Source organism: Leptodactylus fuscus, unplaced genomic scaffold (genome assembly GCF_031893055.1).
Source record: "Leptodactylus fuscus isolate aLepFus1 unplaced genomic scaffold, aLepFus1.hap2 HAP2_SCAFFOLD_126, whole genome shotgun sequence".
Classification (NCBI taxonomy): Eukaryota; Metazoa; Chordata; class Amphibia; order Anura; family Leptodactylidae; genus Leptodactylus; species Leptodactylus fuscus.
The window spans coordinates 63879-87883 of NW_027440099.1; the positions used below are offsets into that span (position 1 = coordinate 63879).

General features: G+C 42.9%; 1 protein-coding gene across 1 annotated transcript; it reads right to left on the reverse strand.

The window, feature by feature from the left end:
- Window positions 1–892: 892 nt before the first annotated feature.
- Window positions 893–23135, reverse strand: LOC142186989 (uncharacterized). Its single transcript, XM_075261404.1, has 7 exons — window positions 23091–23135; window positions 7374–7514; window positions 6863–7273; window positions 6588–6779; window positions 6284–6487; window positions 6077–6200; window positions 893–3227 (listed from the first exon to the last, which is right to left on the reverse strand). The coding sequence occupies exons 2-7, from the start codon at window positions 7470–7472 to the stop codon at window positions 1522–1524; spliced, it is 2736 nt and encodes a 911-aa protein (XP_075117505.1). The 5' UTR covers window positions 7473–7514; window positions 23091–23135; the 3' UTR covers window positions 893–1521.
- Between the last annotated feature and the right edge of the window lie 870 nt (window positions 23136–24005).

Below are 24005 nucleotides of genomic sequence, written 5' to 3' on the forward strand. Positions count from 1 at the left end.
CCTCCTCCACAAGCCTCTCCATAATACCGCCCCTCCCTACCTTTCCTCCCTCATCTCTATCACACATCCCCCGCTCTCCGATCACTCAATGACCTAACACTTACATCCTCTATTATCAGAACCTCCCACTACGGATCCTATAAGACTTCTCCCGAGCTGCACCACTTCTCTGGAATGTTCTACCCCGGACAATCAGAGTAACTCCCAATTTCTACAGCTTCAAGTGCAAACTAAAAAAACATCAGACCGGCCCATCACATGTCCTAATGTAACCCTTCCCTATTGTAATTAGAACCCCTAAAACAAACCCTCCACTGTTCCCACATTACCCCACATGATATGATGCCATATCAGGCTAACTTTATATATGCAGGCCCCATCAGCACATACAGGAAACGACTGGTGACGGCTCCTACAGCTTTCTATATGTGTAATGACAGTCACCTCTATTACAGAAGTGTCTGACCCCTGTATAAGCAATGCCGCCCCTGCTACCTCCTATATCACCCCCTGCTACCTCTGATGCCGCCCCTGCTACCTCTTGTGTCACCCGCTCTACCTCATAGATTGTAAGCTCTTGTGAGCAGGGCCCTCAGTCCCAGTGTGTGAAGTGACTATTTCTCTGTAATATCTCTGTCTGTACTTGAACCCCACAAATTGTACAGCGCTGTGGAGTATGTTGGTGGTATAGACATAAAATGTATTGTTATTATATCACGTGTATTGTTTTAAGGGTTGTTCATAGATGCGGTGATATCAATATGTAAACAAAGAAAAACTAAAAACAATACATAAGTTATTTTATATAGGAAAAGACGCTTCATGGAATTTATTTATTTTTTGAATTCTATTCATTTTTTTCACATGAAGTTGTATACAGGTCAGCCCATGAGTTGTGGACAGGATCAACCAAGAACGTGGCTCCTACAGTCTGAGGTCACTGATCAGACAGATCGGTATATGACATCGGCTGGTTGGTAACAGAATAACCTGTAATAGTCCGTTAATTCAGAAGACAGCGCCATATTATTACAGTACTTGTCATTAGGGATTAATAGGAGACATCCTTAACTCTAAATCTCAGGTTCATCAGATGGAGGCCTAATACGCCAGGGGTTCTGACTGTCCTCTGAAATTGCAGCCCAATGTTGCCCTTTTAGAGGTGAAAGATATCTTTTAGCCTTGGCCTGTATCATAGATCTGACTGTAGGCAGATCTGGTAACTTGTGTCTGCCACCAGTCATTATTGCTTCATTGTACCATTGGTTTGTGGCCACTATACTTCTGCTTGTATTATAGGCCTTACCCATCATTATTGTTGCTTTAGGGTCTAAGAACTCCTTTTAATTGTAATAGAAAACCATATGTTAATGCAAAGAGAGCTACCTTCCAGAAGGTGGCGCTATACAAGTTCCTGTTTTCCATTGTCTATCTTTTCTAGGCTTCCTGAGTAAACAGGCCCTACAGCAGAGCTCCACATCTACTACACTTCTTTCCTCCACTCATTTCTAACTGACATAGCTACAGGCTGTGAGTTGCCAGATGGCGAACAAGAATTGATTTCTGGAGAAAACATTCTCCACATTCTGAGCATGAGTATGGCTTCTCTCCTGTGTGAATTCTCTGATGTCTCTCAAGATGACCTTTCAGCATGTAGCATTCCCCACATTCAGAACATGAATATGGCTTCTCTTCTGTGTGAGTTCTTAGATGATCCACAAGAGACTCTTTAAGCATAAAGCATTTGCCACAATCCAAACAAGAAAATGCATTTCCCCCTGTGTGATTTCTCTCATGTATGACAAGACAAGATTTGTGGCAATACCATTTCCCACATTCTGAGCATGAGTATGGCTTCTTCCCTGTGTGAACACTCTGATGTCTAATAAGATGTGACTTCTGGCTAAAACATTTCCCACATTCCGAACAAAAAAATGGCTTTTCCCCTGTTCCATTTTGCTGATGTCTCATAAAATAATGTTTCATCTTACAAATGTCACCACACTCGCCACATGAACATGATTTATCTCCGGTGTGGATTCTCTCATGTTCGAGGAGATGTGATTTCCTTGTGAAACATTTTCCACATTTTGTACATGAATATGGCTTCTCCCCTGTGTGACTTCTTAGATGCTGCATAAGACCTGATTTCTGAGTAAAACATTTCCCACAGTCTGGGCATGAAAATGGCGTATCTCCTGTGTGAATTCTCTGATGCTTACTAAGATCTGATTTCTGAGTAAAACATTTCCCACATTCAGGACATGAGAAGGGCTTCTCTCCTGTGTGACTTCCTTGGTGCCTCTCAAGATGATGTTTCAGTTTAAACCACTTTCCACATTCCAGACATAAAAATGGTTTATTTCCTGTGTGAGTTCTCTCATGTCCAACAAGGTTTGATTTTCTAGTGAAAGATTTTCCACAGTCTGAACATGAAAATGGTCTTTTATTGGTGTGAATTCTCTTGTGCATGGAGAGATTATATTTCTTTTTAAAATGTTTTCCACAATCACAACATGAAAACAGCTTTTCTCCTGTGTGAACCCTTAAATCTTCCAAAAGGTTTGATTTCTGACTAAAATGGCCCCCGCCTTCAAGATAGGAATATGACAACTCCCCAGTGTGACCTCTAACATGTTCCAGAAGAGAATCTTTTCGCATAAAGCATTTCCCACATTCCAAACATGAATATGGCTTCTCCCCTGTGTGAGTTCTCAGATGTTCAAAAAGGTTTGACTTATGACTAAAGCTTTTCCCACATTCAGAGCATAAATATGGCTTCTCTCCTGTGTGAATTCTTTGATGCCTGGCAAGACAGTCTTTACGCATAAAGCATTTTCCACATTCCAAACACAAAAATGGCTTTTCTCCTGTGTGAGTTCTCTGATGTCCAATAAGATGTGATTTCCTAGTAAAACATTTCACACATTCTGAACATGAAAATGGCTTCTCGCCTGTGTGAATTCTCTGATGTTCCTCAAGAGCTGATTTCCTAGTAAAAGATTTCTCACATTCTGAACATGAGAATGGCCTTTCATCTGTGTGAATTCTCTGGTGGATGGAGAGATTCGATTTCTTTTTAAACTGTTTCCCACATTCAGAACATGTTACACTTTTCCCCAATCCATGACCAGTTGTCTTTTCACTGATCTGTGGTTGGTTATCTTCTCCTTCAGAATAAGCAGAAGAACGGACATGTCCATGGGAGCCTCTTCTCCAGTCTTCTCCTAAAAAAGTAATTTTTAAAAATAATTGCTATCTTACAATTTATGCCTTAAACAATAAGCAATACATGTATACAACTACAGAACACCCAGAAGTGTTAAAGAGGACCTTTCACCATCTGGGGCACATGTGGTGTAATACACCGCTACAAAGCCGACAGTGCGCTCAATTCAGTGGACTATCTGCTTTCTCGTTCTGTGTCCCCGGTGAAGAGCTATCGGTGCCAGTACCGTAGACTTTCACCGTCAGAAGGGCGTTTCTGACTGTCACAAAGACCCTTCCTAACAGCAACATCGATAGCGCTGCACTGTGAGAGGGGACGTTGCTTACCACCCAACCATGACGCTGAGCAGTGAGGAACGCCGCCCAGTACTCGTCTATGGACGGGTACTATCAGGAGGAGGGTGGGGGGCGTTCCTCACCCCCTCTCGCAGTACAGCGCTATAGACGCTGCTGTGACTAAGGGCGTTCCTGTCTGACTGTCAGAAATGCCCTTCTGACAGTAAAGAGCTATGGTACCGCCACTGTTAGCTCTTCACGGAGGGCACAGAACGGGAAAGCCAATAGTGCCCTGAATTCAGCGCTCTGTCGAAATTCTAGCGGTGTATTAAACCACATGTGCCCTAGATGGTGAAAGATCCTCTAAGTAAAGGAGTGAGCCAATGACATGCAGCCAGCGATGGACCACAATACTGATATCAGTTACTTAACTAACTATAAGAATAGTCACATACAATGACCAAAGCTGAGCAACATTTAATGTCTGCATCCAGAAATCAAAAAGTTTGTCTCATCACAGACTTTCACGTTGGAGCTGCACCCAGAACCCCTGAAAGACAGTCCAATAAGGAGTCATTCCATTCCAACATATTCTTCCATTCTCCAAAATATCATGCTCAATTCATTAGCTATTTCTCTACTAATCTCCTACTTGGCCACTCTCAGCTCCAGTCTAGATACACACCATCCACAGCCTCCCCCATGTACAGTCTAGATACGCACCATCCACAGCCTCCCCCATGTCCAGTCTAGATACGCACCATCCACGGCCTCCCCCATGTCCAGTCTAGATACGCAACATGCACGGCCTCCCCCATGTCCAGTCTAGATACGCAACATGCACGGCCTCCCCCATGTCCAGTCTAGATACGCACCATCCAGTCTTCCCCAGGTCCAATCTAGATATATACCATCCACTGCCTCCCCCTTATCCAGTCTAGATACGCACCATCCACAGCCTCCCCCAGGATCAGTCTAGATACGCACCATGCACAGCCTCCCCCATGTCCAGTCTAGATACGCACCATGCACGGCCTCCCCCATGTCCAGTCTAGATACGCACCATGCACGGCCTCCCCCATGTCCAGTCTAGATACGCACCATCCAGTCTTCCCCAGGTCCAATCTAGATATATACCATCCACTGCCTCCCCCATATCCAGTCTAGATACGCACCATCCACAGCCTCCCCCAGGATCAGTCTAGATACGCACCATCCACAGCCTCCCCCATGTCCAGTCTAGATACGCAACATCCACAGCCTCCCCCATGTCCAGTCTAGATACACACCATCCACAGCCTCCCCCATGTACAGTCTAGATACGCACCATCCACGGCCTCCCCCATGTCCAGTCTAGATACGCAACATGCACGGCCTCCCCCATGTCCAGTCTAGATACGCACCATGCACGGCCTCCCCCATGTCCAGTCTAGATACGCACCATCCAGTCTTCCCCATGTCCAATCTAGATATATACCATCCACAGCCTCCCCCAGGATCAGTCTAGATACGCACCATGCACAGCCTACCCCATGTCCAGTCTACATACGCACCATGCACAGCCTCCCCCAAGATCAGTCTAGATACACACCATACAGAGCTTCCCCCATGTCCAGTCTAGATACGCACCATGCACAGCCTACCCCATGTCCAGTCTAGATACGCACCATGCACAGCCTCCCCTAGGATCAGTCTAGATATATACCATCCACAGACTCTACCAGGTCCAGTCTAGATACGCACCATGCACAGCCTCCCCTAGGATCAGTCTAGATATATACCATCCACAGACTCTACCAGGTCCAGTCTAGATACGCACCATGCACAGCCTCCCCTAGGATCAGTCTAGATATATACCATCCACAGACTCTACCAGGTCCAGTCTAGATACGCACCATGCACAGCCTCCCCCAGGATCAGTCTAGATATATACCATCCACAGACTCTACCAGGTCCAGTCTAGATACGCACCATGCACAGCCTCCCCTAGGATCAGTCTAGATATATACCATCCACAGACTCTACCAGGTCCAGTCTAGATACGCACCATGCACAGCCTCCCCCAGGATCAGTCTAGATATATACCATCCACAGACTCTACCAGGTCCAGTCTAGATACGCACCATGCACAGCCTTCCCCAAGATCAGTCTAGATACGCACCATGCACAGCCTCCCCCAGGATCAGTCTAGATATATACCATCCACAGACTCTACCAGGTCCAGTCTAGATACGCACCATGCACAGCCTCCCCCAGGATCAGTCTAGATACACACCATACAGAGCTTCCCCCATGTCCAGTCTAGATATGCACCATCCACAGCCAACCCCATGTCCAGTCTAGATATGCAACATCCACAGCCTCTACCAGGTCCATTCTAGATTATGCGCCATCCACAGCCTCTCCCTACTAGTGTCCTTCTAAATACTCCCACTCCTCCATGGAGAAATAGACAGCGACATCCTGACCCTACCACCAAAACAACTAGAAAAGGACCTAACCAGTACGTGGTGAACTCTTATAACTCCTAACGTCAGACTGTGCCTGTGCCCATATAAATGTCTCCTCTTACCCGGTGACGTTAGGGGCCACTGATCCTCCATCATCACCTCCTTGTGCTGATCCATGTGTCCTTCTAAATATTCCCACTCCTCCATGGAGAAATAGACGGCGACATCCTGACACCTTATAGGAACCTGACAAGACAATGATACAGTCATCACCCCTCCCCCTCCAGTGCTGTTACTGGAGAATTTCCCAGCATTCCCAGCAGTGTCACCTCTCCAGTCAGCAGCTCCAGCATCTTGTTGGTGAGTTCTAGAATCTTCTGCTCATGTATCAGGGAGAGAGGGGGAGGGGCTGTGATGGGGCCCCGGCTCCTGCTCCCTCCTCCTCCTGGCTCTGTGATGGGACCCCGGCTCCCTCCTCCTGACACACGGGATGTCACAGACTCACCAGACGACTTCTTCAGTACTGTGTACACCTGTGTATGGAGAGAGACACTACAGATCAGTACATAGTCTCTAAGACTCCTTCACCTCTTATAGTCAGAGATAAGGGGGGACGTCCTGTGAAGGTCTCACCTCTCCAGTTATAATATCCACGATCTCTAGGGTGAGATGTAACATCTCTGCAGCTATGTGGCTTCTGTCCTCCTCCATCCTTGGTGGGTCATTCTCCATCATGACCTCCTTGTACCGATCCTCGTGTCCTTCTAAATACTCACACTCCTCCATGGAGAAATAGACAGCGACATCCTGACACCTTATAGGAACCTGACAACACAATGATACAGTCATCACCCCGAGCCCTCCAGTGCTGTTACTGGAGAATTTCCCAGCATTCCCAGCAGTGTCACCTCTCCAGTCAGCAGCTCCAGCATCTTGTTGGTGAGTTCTAGAATCTTCTGCTCATGTATCAGGGAGAGAGGGGGAGGGGCTGTGATGAGGCCCCACCTCCTGCTCCCTCCTCCTCCTGGCTCTGTGATGGGGCCCCGGCTCCTGCTCCCTCCTCCTCCTGGCTCTGTGATGGGGCCCCGGCTCCTGCTCCCTCCTCCTGGCTCTGTGATGGGACCCTGGCTCCTGCTCCCTCCTCCTCCTGGCTCTGTGATGGGGCCCCGGTTCCTGCTCCCTCCTCCTCCTGGCTCTGTGATGGGGCCCCGGCTCCTGCTCCCTCCTCCTCCTGGCTCTGTGATGGGACCCCGGCTCCCTCCTCCTGACACACGGGATGTCACAGACTCACCAGACGACTTCTTCAGTACTGTGTACACCTGTGTATGGAGAGAGACACTACAGATCAGTACATAGTCTCTAAGACTCCTTCACCTCTTATAGTCAGAGATAAGGGGGGACGTCCTGTGAAGGTCTCACCTCTCCAGTTATAATATCCACGATCTCTAGGGTGAGGTGTAACATCTCTGCAGCTATGTGGCTTGTGTCCTCCTCCATCCTTGGTGGGTCATAGACCATTGTCTTTAGACTTTAGCAGTGGGAGTCCTGTACTTTGGGAACCTGAAGGAAAATAATGACTTGAAGTAAGGAGTCTCACATACATGGAACTACACAGGACTACTAATAGCATAAAAGGGAGGAAACTTTGTCTTATATATTCACCAGACTGCTGATAAGGAGAAAGGAAAAGAGAGGATAGAATGGAAATGTTCTCCAGCTCTGTCCTGGGGAGCCGCCTGGACCCAGTACAGGTGTGTGTGTGTGTGTGGGGGGGTGACAGAAGGAAACTCCCACCCCATGTATGTAATAGCACTGCGCAGTCCTGTCAGCGACCGACTGCTTCACCCCAATCCCGCCCGCGGTCAGGCTCTATAATCTACATCAGACCAAGCGGAGACACTCCGCACAGAGAACTACATGCTCCTGAAGTCTTCTTACTTTCTTTTCTTCCTTAGCTGCTATGGATTTTTAGTATCTTCCTCAGCTTATGTGTGTCCTGTAATATATTACTGTGTATTATCCTGTTCCTGTATTAGCTGCTAATGTAACACACTGAAATTTCCCTATGGTGGCAATATTATTATTTATTTATTATTTATTTATATAGCACCATTAATTCCAAGGTGCTGTACATTTGGGGGTTACATACAGTACACAGAATATACAGGTAGATATCATACTAACAGTGACCGACTGGCACAGTGGGGTAGAGGGCCCTGCCCGCGAGGGCTTACAGTCTATGAGGGAAGGGGGTAGAGACAGAAGGAGAGGGGGAGACTGTACAGATGGGGGTGCGGTGATAGTGTTATTGGGGGGTGTAGGCCTTCCTGAATAGGGGAGTCTTCAGCGCCTTCTTGAAGCCTGTGATTGTGGGGATCAGTCTTATGTGTCGTGGTAAGGAGTTCCAGAGTATGGGGGATGCACGGGAGAAGTCTTGGAGACGGTTGTGTGAGGAGCGGATGAGGGCAGAGCGGAGTAGGAGGTCATTGGAGGATCTGAGGTTATGTGTGGGCAGGTAGCGGGAGATGAGGTCAGAGATATACACTCACCGGCCACTTTATTAGGTACACCTGTCCAACTGTTCGTTAACACTTAATTTCTAATCAGCCAATCACATGGCGGCAACTCAGTGCATTTCGGCATGTAGACATGGTCAAGACAATCTCCTGCAGTTCAAACCGAGCATCAGTCTGGGGAAGAAAGGTGATTTGAGTGCATTTGAACGTGGCATGGTTGTTGGTGCCAGAAGGGCTGGTCTGAGTATTTCAGAAACTGCTGATCTACTGGGATTTTCACGCACAACCATCTCTAGGGTTTACAGAGAATGGTCCGAAAAAGAAAAAACATCCAGTGAGCGGCAGTTCTGTGGGGGGCGGAAATGCGTTGTTGATGCCAGAGGTCAGAGGAGAATGGCCAGACTGGTTGGCGCTGATAGAAAGGCAACAGTGACTCAAATAGCCACCCGTTACACCAAGGTAGCCAGAAGAGCATCTCTGAACGCCGCACAGTACGTCCAACTTTGAGGCTACAGATGGGCTACAGCAGCAGAAGACCACACCGGGTGCCACTCCTTTCAGCTAAGAACAGGAAACTGAGGCTACAATTTGCACAAGCTCATCGAAATTGGACAATTGAAGATTGGAAAAACGTTGCCTGGTCTGATGAGTCTCGATTTCTGCTGCGACATTCGGATGGTAGGGTCAGAATTTGGCGTCAACAACATGAAAGCATGGATCCATCCTGCCTTGTATCGGTAACGGTTCAGGCTGGTGGTGGTGGTGTCATGGTGTGGGGAATATTTTCTTGGCACTCTTTGGGCCCCTTGGTACCAATTGAGCATCGTTACAACGCCAAAGCCTACCTGAGTATTGTTGCTGACCATGTCCATCCCTTTATGACCACAATGTACCCAACATCTGATGGCTACTTTCAGCAGGATAATGCAATGCCATGTCATAAAGCTGGAATCATCTCAGACTGGTTTCTTGAACATGACAATGAGTTCACTGTACTCCAATGGCCTCCACAGTCACCAGATCTCAATCCAATAGAGGAGCATCTTTGGGATGTGGTGGAACGGGAGATTCGCATCATGGATGTGCAGCCGACAAATCTGCGACTGCAACTGTGTGATGCCGCCATCATGTCAATATGGAGCAAAATCTCTGAGGAATGCTTCCAGCACCTTGTTGTATCTATGCCACGAAGAATTGAGGCAGTTCTGAAGGCAAAAGGGGGTCCAACCCGTTACTAGCATGGCGTACCTAATAAAGTGGCCGGTGAGTGTATAGTCACTACCCTATAGTAATACTATGAGGAGCAGGTCCTTACGGAGTATACAGCAGTATATAGTCACTACCCTATAGTAATACTATGAGGAGCAGGTCCTTACAAAGTATACAGCAGTATATAGTCACTACCCTATAGTAATACTATAAGGAGCAGGTCCTTACAGAGTATACAGCAGTATATAGTCACTACCCTATAGTAATACTATAAGGAGCAGGTCCTTACAGAGTATACAGCAGTATATAGTCACTACCCTATAGTAATACTATGAGGAGCAGGTCCTTACGGAGTATACAGCAGTATATAGTCACTACCCTATAGTAATACTATGAGGAGCAGGTCCTTACGGAGTATACAGCAGTATATAGTCACTACCCTATAGTAATACTATGAGGAGCAGGTCCTTACAGAGTATACAGCAGTATATAGTCACTACCCTATAGTAATACTATGAGGAGCAGGTCCTTACGGAGTATACAGCAGTATATAGTCACTACCCTATAGTAATACTATGAGGAGCAGGTCCTTACAGAGTATACAGCAGTATATAGTCACTACCCTATAGTAATACTACGAGGAGCAGGTCCTTACGGAGTATACAGCAGTATATAGTCACTACCCTATAGTAATACTATGAGGAGCAGGTCCTTACAGAGTATACAGCAGTATATAGTCACTACCCTATAGTAATACTATGAGGAGCAGGTCCTTACAGAGTATACAGCAGTATATAGTCACTACCCTATAGTAATACTATAAGGAGCAGGTCCTTACAGAGTATACAGCAGTATATAGTCACTACCCTATAGTAATACTATGAGGAGCAGGTCCTTACAGAGTATACAGCAGTATATAGTCACTACCCTATAGTAATACTATGAGGAGCAGGTCCTTACAGAGTATACAGCAGTATATAGTCACTACCCTATAGTAATACTATGAGGAGCAGGTCCTTACAAAGTATACAGCAGTATATAGTCACTACCCTATAGTAATACTATAAGGAGCAGGTCAATACAGAGTATACAGCAGTATATAGTCACTACCCTATAGTAATACTATGAGGAGCAGGTCCTTACAGAGTATACAGCAGTATATAGTCACTACCCTATAGTAATACTATGAGGAGCAGGTCCTTACAGAGTATACAGCAGTTTATAGTCACTACCCTATAGTAATACTATAAGGAGCAGGTCCATACGGAGTATACAGCAGTATATAGTCACTACCCTATAGTAATACTATAAGGAGCAGGTCCATACGGAGTATACAGCAGTATATAGTCACTACCCTATAGTAATACTATGAGGAGCAGGTCCTTACAGAGTATACAGCAGTATATAGTCGCTACCCTATGTATACAGCAGTATATAGTCACTACCCTATGTATACAGCAGTATATAGTCACTACCCTATAGTAATACTATGAGGAGCAGGTCCTTACAGAGTATACAGCAGTATATAGTCACTACCCTATAGTAATACTATGAGGAGCAGGTCCTTACAGAGTGTACAGCAGTATATAGTCACTATCCTATGTATACAGCAGTATATAGTCACTACCCTATGTATACAGCAGTATATAGTCACTACCCTATAGTAATACTATGAGGAGCAGGTCCTTACGGAGTATACAGCAGTATATAGTCACTACACTATAGTAATACTATGAGGAGCAGGTCCTTACAGAGTATACAGCAGTATATAGTCACTACCCTATAGTAATACTATGAGGAGCAGGTCCTTACGGAGTATACAGCAGTATATAGTCACTACACTATAGTAATACTATGAGGAGCAGGTCCTTACAGAGTATACAGCAGTATATAGTCACTACCCTATAGTAATACTATAAGGAGCAGGTCCTTACGGAGTATACAGCAGTATATAGTCACTACCCTATAGTAATACTATAAGGAGCAGGTCCTTACAGAGTATATAGCAGTATATAGTCACTACCCTATAGTAATACTATAAGGAGCAATGTCCTTACAGAGTATACAGCAGTATATAGTCACTACCCTATAGTAATACTATGAGGAGCAGGTCCTTACAGAGTATACAGCAGTATATAGTCACTACCCTATAGTAATACTATAAGGAGCAGGTCCTTACAGAGTATACAGCAGTATATAGTCACTACCCTATAGTAATACTATGAGGAGCAGGTCCTTACAGAGTATACAGCAGTATATAGTCACTACCCTATAGTAATACTATAAGGAGCAGGTCCTTACAGAGTATACAGCAGTATATAGTCACTACCCTATAGTAATACTATAAGGAGTAGGTCCTTACGGAGTATACAGCAGTATATAGTCACTACCCTATAGTAATACTATAAGGAGCAGGTCCTTACAGAGTATACAGCAGTATATAGTCACTACCCTATAGTAATACTATGAGGAGCAGGTCCTTACGGAGTATACAGCAGTATATAGTCACTACCCTATGTATACAGCAGTATATAGTCACTACCCTATGTATACAGCAGTATATAGTCAGTACCCTATGTATACAGCAGTATATAGTCACTACCCTATGTATACAGCAGTATATAGTCACTACCCTATGTATACAGCAGTATATAGTCAGTACCCTATGCATACAGCAGTATATAGTCACTACCCTATAGTAATACTATGAGGAGCAGGTCCTTACAGAGTATACAGCAGTATATAGTCACTACCCTATGTATACAGCAGTATATAGTCACTACCCTATGTATACAGCAGTATATAGTCACTACCCTATAGTAATAGTATAAGGAGCAGGTCCTTACAGAGTATACAGCAGTATATAGTCACTACTTTATAGTAATACTATGAGGAGCAGGTCCTTACAGAGTATACAGCAGTATATAGTCACTACCCTATAGTAATACTATGAGGAGCAGGTCCTTACGGAGTATACAGCAGTATATAGTCACTACCCTATAGTAATACTACGAGGAGCAGGTCCTTACGGAGTATACAGCAGTATATAGTCACTACCCTATAGTAATACTATGAGGAGCAGGTCCTTACGGAGTATACAGCAGTATATAGTCACTACCCTATAGTAATACTACGAGGAGCAGGTCCTTACAGAGTATACAGCAGTATATAGTCACTATCATATAGTAATACTATGAGGAGCAGGTCCTTACGGAGTATACAGCAGTATATAGTCACTACCCTATAGTAATACTATGAGGAGCAGGTCCTTACAGAGTATACAGCAGTATATAGTCACTACCCTATAGTAATACTACGAGGAGCAGGTCCTTACAGAGTATACAGCAGTATATAGTCACTACCCTATAGTAATACTACGAGGAGCAGGTCCTTACAGAGTATACAGCAGTATATAGTCACTACCCTATAGTAATACTATGAGGAGCAGGTCCTTACAGAGTATACAGCAGTATATAGTCACTACCCTATAGTAATACTATAAGGAGCAGGTCCTAATGGAGTATACAGCAGTATATAGTCACTACCCTATAGTAATACTATGAGGAGCAGGTCCTTACAGAGTATACAGCAGTATATAGTCACTACCCTATAGTAATACTAGGAGGAGCAGGTCCTTACGGAGTATACAGCAGTATATAGTCACTACCCTATAGTAATACTATGAGGAGCAGGTCCTTACAGAGTATACAGCAGTATATAGTCACTACCCTATAGTAATACTATGAGGAGCAGGTCCTTACAGAGTATACAGCAGTATATAGTCACGACCCTATAGTAATACTACGAGGAGCAGGTCCTTACGGAGTATACAGCAGTATATAGTCACTACCCTATAGTAATACTACGAGGAGCAGGTCCTTACGGAGTATACAGCAGTATATAGTCACTACCCTATAGTAATACTATGAGGAGCAGGTCCTTACGGAGTATACAGCAGTATATAGTCACTACCCTATAGTAATACTACGAGGAGCAGGTCCTTACAGAGTATACAGCAGTATATAGTCACTACCCTATAGTAATACTATGAGGAGCAGGTCCTTACAGAGTATACAGCAGTATATAGTCACTACCCTATGTATACAGCAGTATATAGTCACTACCCTATGTATACAGCAGTATATAGTCACTACCCTATAGTAATACTATGAGGAGCAGGTCCTTACGGAGTATACAGCAGTATATAGTCACTACACTATAGTAATACTATGAGGAGCAGGTCCTTACAGAGTATACAGCAGTATATTGTCACTACCCTATAGTAATACTATGAGGAGCAGGTCCTTACAGAGTATACAGCAGTATATAGTCACTACCCTATAGTAATACTATGAGGAGCAGGTCCTTACAGAGTGTACAGCAGTATATAGTCACTATCCTATGTATACAGCAGTATATAGTCACTACCCTATAGTAATACTATGAGGAGCAGGTCCTTACGGAGCATACAGCAGTATATAGTCACTACACTATAGTAATACTATGAGGAGCAGGTCCTTACAGAGTATACAGCAGTATATAGTCACTACCCTATAGTAATACTATAAGGAGCAGGTCCTTACGGAGTATACAGCAGTATATAGTCACTACCCTATAGTAATACTATGAGGAGCAGGTCCTTACAGAGTATACAGCAGTATATAGTCACTATCCTATGTATACAGCAGTATATAGTCAGTACCCTATGTATACAGCAGTATATAGTCACTACCCTATGTATACAGCAGTATATAGTCAGTACCCTATGTATACAGCAGTATATAGTCACTGCCCTATGTATACAGCAGTATATAGTCAGTACCCTATGTATACAGCAGTATATAGTCACTACCCTATGTATACAGCAGTATATAGTCACTACCCTATGTATACAGCAGTATATAGTCACTACCCTATAGTAATACTATGAGGAGCAGGTCCTTACGGAGTATACAGCAGTATATAGTCACTACCCTATAGTAATACTATGAGGAGCAGGTCCTTACAGAGTATACAGCAGTATATAGTCACTACCCTATAGTAATACTATAAGGAGCAGGTCCTTACAGAGTATACAGCAGTATATAGTCACTACCCTATAGTAATACTATAAGGAGCAGGTCCTAATGGAGTATACAGCAGTATATAGTCACTACCCTATAGTAATACTATGAGGAGCAGGTCCTTACAGAGTATACAGCAGTATATAGTCACTACCCTATAGTAATACTATAAGGAGCAGGTCCTAATGGAGTATACAGCAGTATATAGTCACTACCCTATAGTAATACTATGAGGAGCAGGTCCTTACGGAGTATACAGCAGTATATAGTCACTACCCTATAGTAATACTATGAGGAGCAGGTCCTTACAGAGTATACAGCAGTATATAGTCACTACCCTATAGTAATACTATAAGGAGCAGGTCCGTACGGAGTATACAGCAGTATATAGTCACTACCCTATAGTAATACTATGAGGAGCAGGTCCTTACGGAGTATACAGCAGTATATAGTCACTACCCTATAGTAATACTATAAGGAGCAGGTCCTAATGGAGTATACAGCAGTATATAGTCACTACCCTATAGTAATACTATGAGGAGCAGGTCCTTACGGAGTATACAGCAGTATATAGTCACTACCCTATAGTAATACTATGAGGAGCAGGTCCTTACAGAGTATACAGCAGTATATAGTCACTACCCTATAGAAATACTACGAGGAGCAGGTCCTTACGGAGTATACAGCAGTATATAGTCACTACCCTATAGTAATACTATAAGGAGCAGGTCCTTACAGAGTATACAGCAGTATATAGTCAGTACCCTATGTATACAGCAGTATATAGTCAGTACCCTATGTATACAGCAGTATATAGTCAGTACCCTATGTATACAGCAGTATATAGTCAGTACCCTATGTATACAGCAGTATATAGTCAGTACCCTATGTATACAGCAGTATATAGTCAGTACCCTATGTATACAGCAGTATATAGTCAGTACCCTATGTATACAGCAGTATATAGTCAGTACCCTATGTATACAGCAGTATATAGTCAGTACCCTATGTATACAGCAGTATATAGTCACTGCCCTATGTATACAGCAGTATATAGTCACTATCCTATGTATACAGCAGTATATAGTCACTACCCTATGTATACAGCAGTATATAGTCACTACCCTATGTATACAGCAGTATATAGTCACTACCCTATAGTAATACTATGAGGAGCAGGTCCTTACGGAGTATACAGCAGTATATAGTCACTACCCTATAGTAATACTATGAGGAGCAGGTCCTTACAGAGTATACAGCAGTATATAGTCACTACCCTATAGTAATACTATAAGGAGCAGGTCCTTACAGAGTATACAGCAGTATATAGTCACTACCCTATAGTAATACTATAAGGAGCAGGTCCTAATGGAGTATACAGCAGTATATAGTCACTACCCTATAGTAATACTATGAGGAGCAGGTCCTTACAGAGTATACAGCAGTATATAGTCACTACCCTATAGTAATACTATAAGGAGCAGGTCCTAATGGAGTATACAGCAGTATATAGTCACTACCCTATAGTAATACTATGAGGAGCAGGTCCTTACGGAGTATACAGCAGTATATAGTCACTACCCTATAGTAATACTATGAGGAGCAGGTCCTTACAGAGTATACAGCAGTATATAGTCACTACCCTATAGTAATACTATAAGGAGCAGGTCCGTACGGAGTATACAGCAGTATATAGTCACTACCCTATAGTAATACTATGAGGAGCAGGTCCTTACGGAGTATACAGCAGTATATAGTCACTACCCTATAGTAATACTATAAGGAGCAGGTCCTAATGGAGTATACAGCAGTATATAGTCACTACCCTATAGTAATACTATGAGGAGCAGGTCCTTACGGAGTATACAGCAGTATATAGTCACTACCCTATAGTAATACTATGAGGAGCAGGTCCTTACAGAGTATACAGCAGTATATAGTCACTACCCTATAGAAATACTACGAGGAGCAGGTCCTTACGGAGTATACAGCAGTATATAGTCACTACCCTATAGTAATACTATAAGGAGCAGGTCCTTACAGAGTATACAGCAGTATATAGTCAGTACCCTATGTATACAGCAGTATATAGTCACTACCCTATGTATACAGCAGTATATAGTCAGTACCCTATGTATACAGCAGTATATAGTCAGTACCCTATGTATACAGCAGTATATAGTCAGTACCCTATGTATACAGCAGTATATAGTCAGTACCCTATGTATACAGCAGTATATAGTCAGTACCCTATGTATACAGCAGTATATAGTCAGTACCCTATGTATACAGCAGTATATAGTCACTACCCTATAGTAATACTATAAGGAGCAGGTCCTTACGGAGTATACAGCAGTATATAGTCACTACCCTATAGTAATACTATGAGGAGCAGGTCCTTACAGAGTATACAGCAGTATATAGTCACTAACCTATAGTAATACTATAAGGAGCAGGTCCTTACGGAGTATACAGCAGTATATAGTCACTACCCTATAGTAATACTATAAGGAGCAGGTCCTTACAGAGTATACAGCAGTATATAGTCACTACCCTATAGTAATACTATAAGGAGCAGGTCCTTACAGAGTATACAGCAGTATATAGTCACTACCCTATAGTAATACTATAAGGAGCAGGTCTTTACAGAGTATACAGCAGTATATAGTCACTACCCTATAGTAATACTATGAGGAGCAGGTCCTTACAGAGTATACAGCAGTATATAGTCACTACCCTATAGTAATACTATGAGGAGCAGGTCCTTACGGAGTATACAACAGTATATAGTCACTACCCTATAGTAATACTATGAGGAGCAGGTCCTTACAGAGTATACAGCAGTATATAGTCAGTACCCTATGTATACAGCAATATATAGTCAGTACCCTATGTATACAGCAGTATATAGTCACTGCCCTATGTATACAGCAGTATATAGTCAGTACCCTATGTATACAGCAGTATATAGTCAGTACCCTATGTATACAGCAGTATATAGTCAGTACCCTATGTATACAGCAGTATATAGTCAGTACCCTATGTATACAGCAGTATATAGTCAGTACCCTATGTATACAGCAGTATATAGTCAGTACCCTATGTATACAGCAGTATATAGTCAGTACCCTATGTATACAGCAGTATATAGTCAGTACCCTATGTATACAGCAGTATATAGTCAGTACCCTATGTATACAGCAGTATATAGTCAGTACCCTATGTATACAGCAGTATATAGTCAGTACCCTATGTATACAGCAGTATATAGTCAGTACCCTATGTATACAGCAGTATATAGTCAGTACCCTATGTATACAGCAGTATATAGTCAGTACCCTATGTATACAGCAGTATATAGTCAGTACCCTATGTATACAGCAGTATATAGTCAGTACCCTATGTATACAGCAGTATATAGTCAGTACCCTATGTATACAGCAGTACCCTATGTATACAGCAGTATATAGTCAGTACCCTATGTATACAGCAGTATATAGTCAGTACCCTATGTATACAGCAGTATATAGTCAGTACCCTATGTATACAGCAGTATATAGTCAGTACCCTATGTATACAGCAGAATATAGTCACTGCCCTATGTATACAGCAGTATATAGTCAGTACCCTATGTATACAGCAGTATATAGTCACTACCTTATGTATACAGCAGTATATAGTCACTACCCTATGTATACAGCAGTATATAGTCACTACCCTATGTATACAGCAGTATATAGTCACTACCCTATGTATACAGCAGTATACAGTCACTACCCTATAGTAATACTATAAGGAGCAGGTCCTTACGGAGTATACAGCAGTATATAGTCACTACCCTATAGTAATACTACGAGGAGCAGGTCCTTACAGAGTATACAGCAGTATATAGTCACTACCCTATAGTAATACTATAAGGAGCAGGTCCTTACGGAGTATACAGCAGTATATAGTCACTACCCTATAGTAATACTATGAGGAGCAGGTCCTTACAGAGTATACAGCAGTATATAGTCACTACCCTATAGTAATACTACGAGGAGCATGTCCTTACAGAGTATACAGCAGTATATAGTCACTACCCTATAGTAATACTATGAGGAGCAGGTCCTTACAGAGTATACAGCAGTATATAGTCAGTACCCTATGTATACAGCAGTATATAGTCACTACCCTATGTATACAGCAGTATATAGTCACTACCCTATGTATACAGCAGTATATAGTCACTACCCTATAGTAATACTACGAGGAGCAGGTCCTTACAGAGTATACAGCAGTATATAGTCACTACCCTATAGTAATACTACGAGGAGCAGGTCCTTACAGAGTATACAGCAGTATATAGTCACTACCCTATAGTAATACTATAAGGAGCAGGTCCTAATGGAGTATACAGCAGTATATAGTCACTACCCTATAGTAATACTATAAGGAGCAGGTCCTTACAGAGTATACAGCAGTATATAGTCACTACTTTATAGTAATACTATAAGGAGCAGGTCCTAATGGAGTATACAGCAGTATATAGTCACTACCCTATAGTAATACTATAAGGAGCAGGTCCTAATGGAGTATACAGCAGTATATAGTCACTACCCTATGTATACAGCAGTATATAGTCAGTACCCTATGTATACAGCAGTATATAGTCAGTACCCTATGTATACAGCAGTATATAGTCACTACCCTATGTATACAGCAGTATATAGTCACTACCCTATGTATACAGCAGTATATAGTCAGAACCCTATGTATACAGCAGTATATAGTCAGTACCCTATGTATACAGCAGTATATAGTCAGTACCCTATGTATACAGCAGTATATAGTCAGTACCCTATGTATACAGCAGTATATAGTCAGTACACTATGTATACAGCAGTATATAGTCACTGCCCTATGTATACAGCAGTATATAGTCAGTACCCTATGTATACAGCAGTATATAGTCAGTACCCTATGTATACAGCAGTATATAGTCAGTACCCTATGTATACAGCAGTATATAGTCAGTACCCTATGTATACAGCAGTATATAGTCAGTACCCTATGTATACAGCAGTATATAGTCAGTACCCTATGTATACAGCAGTATATAGTCAGTACCCTATGTATACAGCAGTATATAGTCACTACCCTATGTATACAGCAGTATATAGTCACTACCCTATGTATACAGCAGTATATAGTCAGTACCCTATGTATACAGCAGTATATAGTCAGTACCCTATGTATACAGCAGTATATAGTCACTGCCCTATGTATACAGCAGTATATAGTCAGTACTCTATGTATACAGCAGTATATAGTCACTACCCTATGTATACAGCAGTATATAGTCAGTACCCTATGTATACAGCAGTATATAGTCAGTACCCTATGTATACAGCAGTATATAGTCAGTACCCTATGTATACAGCAGTATATAGTCAGTACCCTATGTATACAGCAGTATATAGTCAGTACCCTATGTATACAGCAGAATATAGTCAGTACCCTATGTATACAGCAGTATATAGTCAGTACCCTATGTATACAGCAGTATATAGTCACTGCCCTATGTATACAGCAGTATATAGTCAGTACCCTATGTATACAGCAGTATATAGTCACTACCTTATGTATACAGCAGTATATAGTCACTACCCTATGTATACAGCAGTATATAGTCACTACCCTATGTATACAGCAGTATATAGTCACTACCCTATGTATACAGCAGTATACAGTCACTACCCTATAGTAATACTATAAGGAGCAGGTCCTTACGGAGTATACAGCAGTATATAGTCACTACCCTATAGTAATACTATAAGGAGCAGGTCCTTACAGAGTATACAGCAGTATATAATCACTACCCTATAGTAATACTACGAGGAGCAGGTCCTTACGGAGTATACAGCAGTATATAGTCACTACCCTATAGTAATACTACGAGGAGCAGGTCCTTACAGAGTATACAGCAGTATATAGTCACTACCCTATAGTAATACTATGAGGAGCAGGTCCTTACAGAGTATACAGCAGTATATAGTCAGTACCCTATGTATACAGCAGTATATAGTCACTACCCTATGTATACAGCAGTATATAGTCACTACCCTATGTATACAGCAGTATATAGTCACTACCCTATAGTAATACTATGAGGAGCAGGTCCTTACAGAGTATACAGCAGTATATAGTCACTACCCTATAGTAATACTATGAGGAGCAGGTCCTTTCGGAGTATACAGCAGTATATAGTCACTACCCTATAGTAATACTATGAGGAGCAGGTCCTTACAGAGTATACAGCAGTATATAGTCACTACCCTATAGTAATACTATGAGGAGCAGGTCCTTTCGGAGTATACAGCAGTATATAGTCACTACCCTATAGTAATACTATAAGGAGCAGGTCCTAATGGAGTATACAGCAGTATATAGTCACTACCCTATAGTAATACTATGAGGAGCAGGTCCTTTCGGAGTATACAGCAGTATATAGTCACTACCCTATAGTAATACTATGAGGAGCAGGTCCTTACAGAGTATACAGCAGTATATAGTCAGTACCCTATGTATACAGCAGTATATAGTCAGTACCCTATGTATACAGCAGTATATAGTCAGTACCCTATGTATACAGCAGTATATAGTCAGTACCCTATGTATACAGCAGTATATAGTCAGTACCCTATGTATACAGCAGTATATAGTCAGTACCCTATGTATACAGCAGTATATAGTCAGTACCCTATGTATACAGCAGTATATAGTCAGTACCCTATGTATACAGCAGTATATAGTCAGTACCCTATGTATACAGCAGTATATAGTCATTACCCTATGTATACAGCAGTATATAGTCAGTACCCTATGTATACAGCAGTATATAGTCAGTACCCTATGTATACAGCAGTATATAGTCAGTACCCTATGTATACAGCAGTATATAGTCAGTACCCTATGTATACAGCAGTATATAGTCAGTACCCTATGTATACAGCAGTATATAGTCAGTACCCTATGTATACAGCAGTATATAGTCAGTACCCTATGTATACAGCAGTATATAGTCAGTACCCTATGTATACAGCAGTATATAGTCACTGCCCTATGTATACAGCAGTATATAGTCAGTGCCCTATGTATACAGCAGTATATAGTCAGTACCCTATGTATACAGCAGTATATAGTCACTGCCCTATGTATACAGCAGTATATAGTCAGTGCCCTATGAATACAGTAGTATATAGTCAGTACCCTATGTATACAGCAGTATATAGTCACTGCCCTATGTATACAGCAGTATATAGTCAGTACTCTATGTATACAGCAGTATATAGTCAGTACCCTATGTATACAGCAGTATATAGTCAGTACCCTATGTATACAGCAGTATATAGTCAGTACCCTATGTATACAGCAGTATATAGTCAGTACCCTATGTATACAGCAGTATATAGTCAGTACCCTATGTATACAGCAGTATATAGTCAGTACCCTATGTATACAGCAGTATATAGTCAGTACCCTATGTATACAGCAGTATATAGTCAGTACCCTATGTATACAGCAGTATATAGTCACTACCCTATGTATACAGCAGTATATAGTCAGTACCCTATGTATACAGCAGTATATAGTCAGTACCCTATGTATACAGCAGTATATAGTCAGTACCCTATGTATACAGCAGTATATAGTCAGTACCCTATGTATACAGCAGTATATAGTCACTACCCTATGTATACAGCAGTATATAGTCAGTACCCTATGTATACAGCAGTATATAGTCAGTACCCTATGTATACAGCAGTATATAGTCACTACCCTATGTATACAGCAGTATATAATCAGTACCCTATGTATACAGCAGTATATAGTCAGTACCCTATGTATACAGCAGTATATAGTCACTACCCTATGTATACAGCAGTATATAGTCACTACCCTATGCATACAGCAGTATATAGTCACTACCCTATGTATACAGCAGTATATAGTCAGTACCCTATGTATACAGCAGTATATAGTCAGTACCCTATGTATACAGCAGTATATAGTCACTACCCTATGTATACAGCAGTATATAGTCACTACCCTATGTATACAGCAGTATATAGTCACTACCCTATGTATACAGCAGTATATAGTCAGTACCCTATGTATACAGCAGTATATAGTCAGTACCCTATGTATACAGCAGTATATAGTCAGTACTCTATGTATACAGCAGTATATAGTCACTGCCCTATGTATACAGCAGTATATAGTCAGTACCCTATGTATACAGCAGTATATAGTCAGTACCCTATGTATACAGCAGTATACAGTCACTACACTATACAGTTACTTACCTGAGCTAGATCTTAGTGATTTTCGTAGGGTAAATACTAGACACCGTAAGGACCTTCTGACGTCACAAGGTCACATGACCGGATAGGCGTGTCTTTAGTTGTAAGCAGGACCTTCCACTGTATCCTGTGTAGTGGAGCAACATGGGGAGGTGGTGTGGGGTGCAGGGAGTAGTGTAGAGGGGGAGAGGTGTGGGGTGCAGGGAGTAGTGTAGAGGGGGAGCTGGTGTGGGGTGCAGGGAGTAGTGTAGAGGGGGAGCTGGTGTGGGGGCAGGGAGTAGTGTAGAGGGGGAGAGGTGTGGGGTGCAGGGAGTAGTGTAGAGGGGGAGAGGTGTGGGGTGCAGGGAGTAGTGTAGAGGGGGAGAGGTGTGGGGTGCAGGGAGTAGTGTAGAGGGGGAGAGGTGTGGGGTGCAGGGAGTAGTGTAGAGGGGGAGAGGTGTGGGGTGCAGGGAGTAGTGTAGAGGGGGAGAGGTGTGGGGTGCAGGGAGTAGTGTAGAGGCGTAGCTGGTGTGGGGTGCAGGGAGTAGTGTAGAGGGGGAGAGGTGTGGGGTGCAGGGAGTAGTGTAGAGGGGGAGAGGTGTGGGGTGCAGGGAGTAGTGTAGAGGGGGAGAGGTGTGGGGTGCAGGGAGTAGTGTAGAGGGGGAGAGGTGTGGGGTGCAGGGAGTAGTGTAGAGGGGGAGAGGTGTGGGGTGCAGGGAGTAGTGTAGAGGGGGAGCTGGTGTGGGGTGCAGGGAGTAGTGTAGAGGGGGAGAGGTGTGGGGTGCAGGGAGTAGTGTAGAGGGGGAGAGGTGTGGGGTGCAGGGAGTAGTGTAGAGGGGGAGAGGTGTGGGGTGCAGGGAGTAGTGTAGAGGGGGAGAGGTGTGGGGTGCAGGGAGTAGTGTAGAGGGGGAGAGGTGTGGGGTGCAGGGAGTAGTGTAG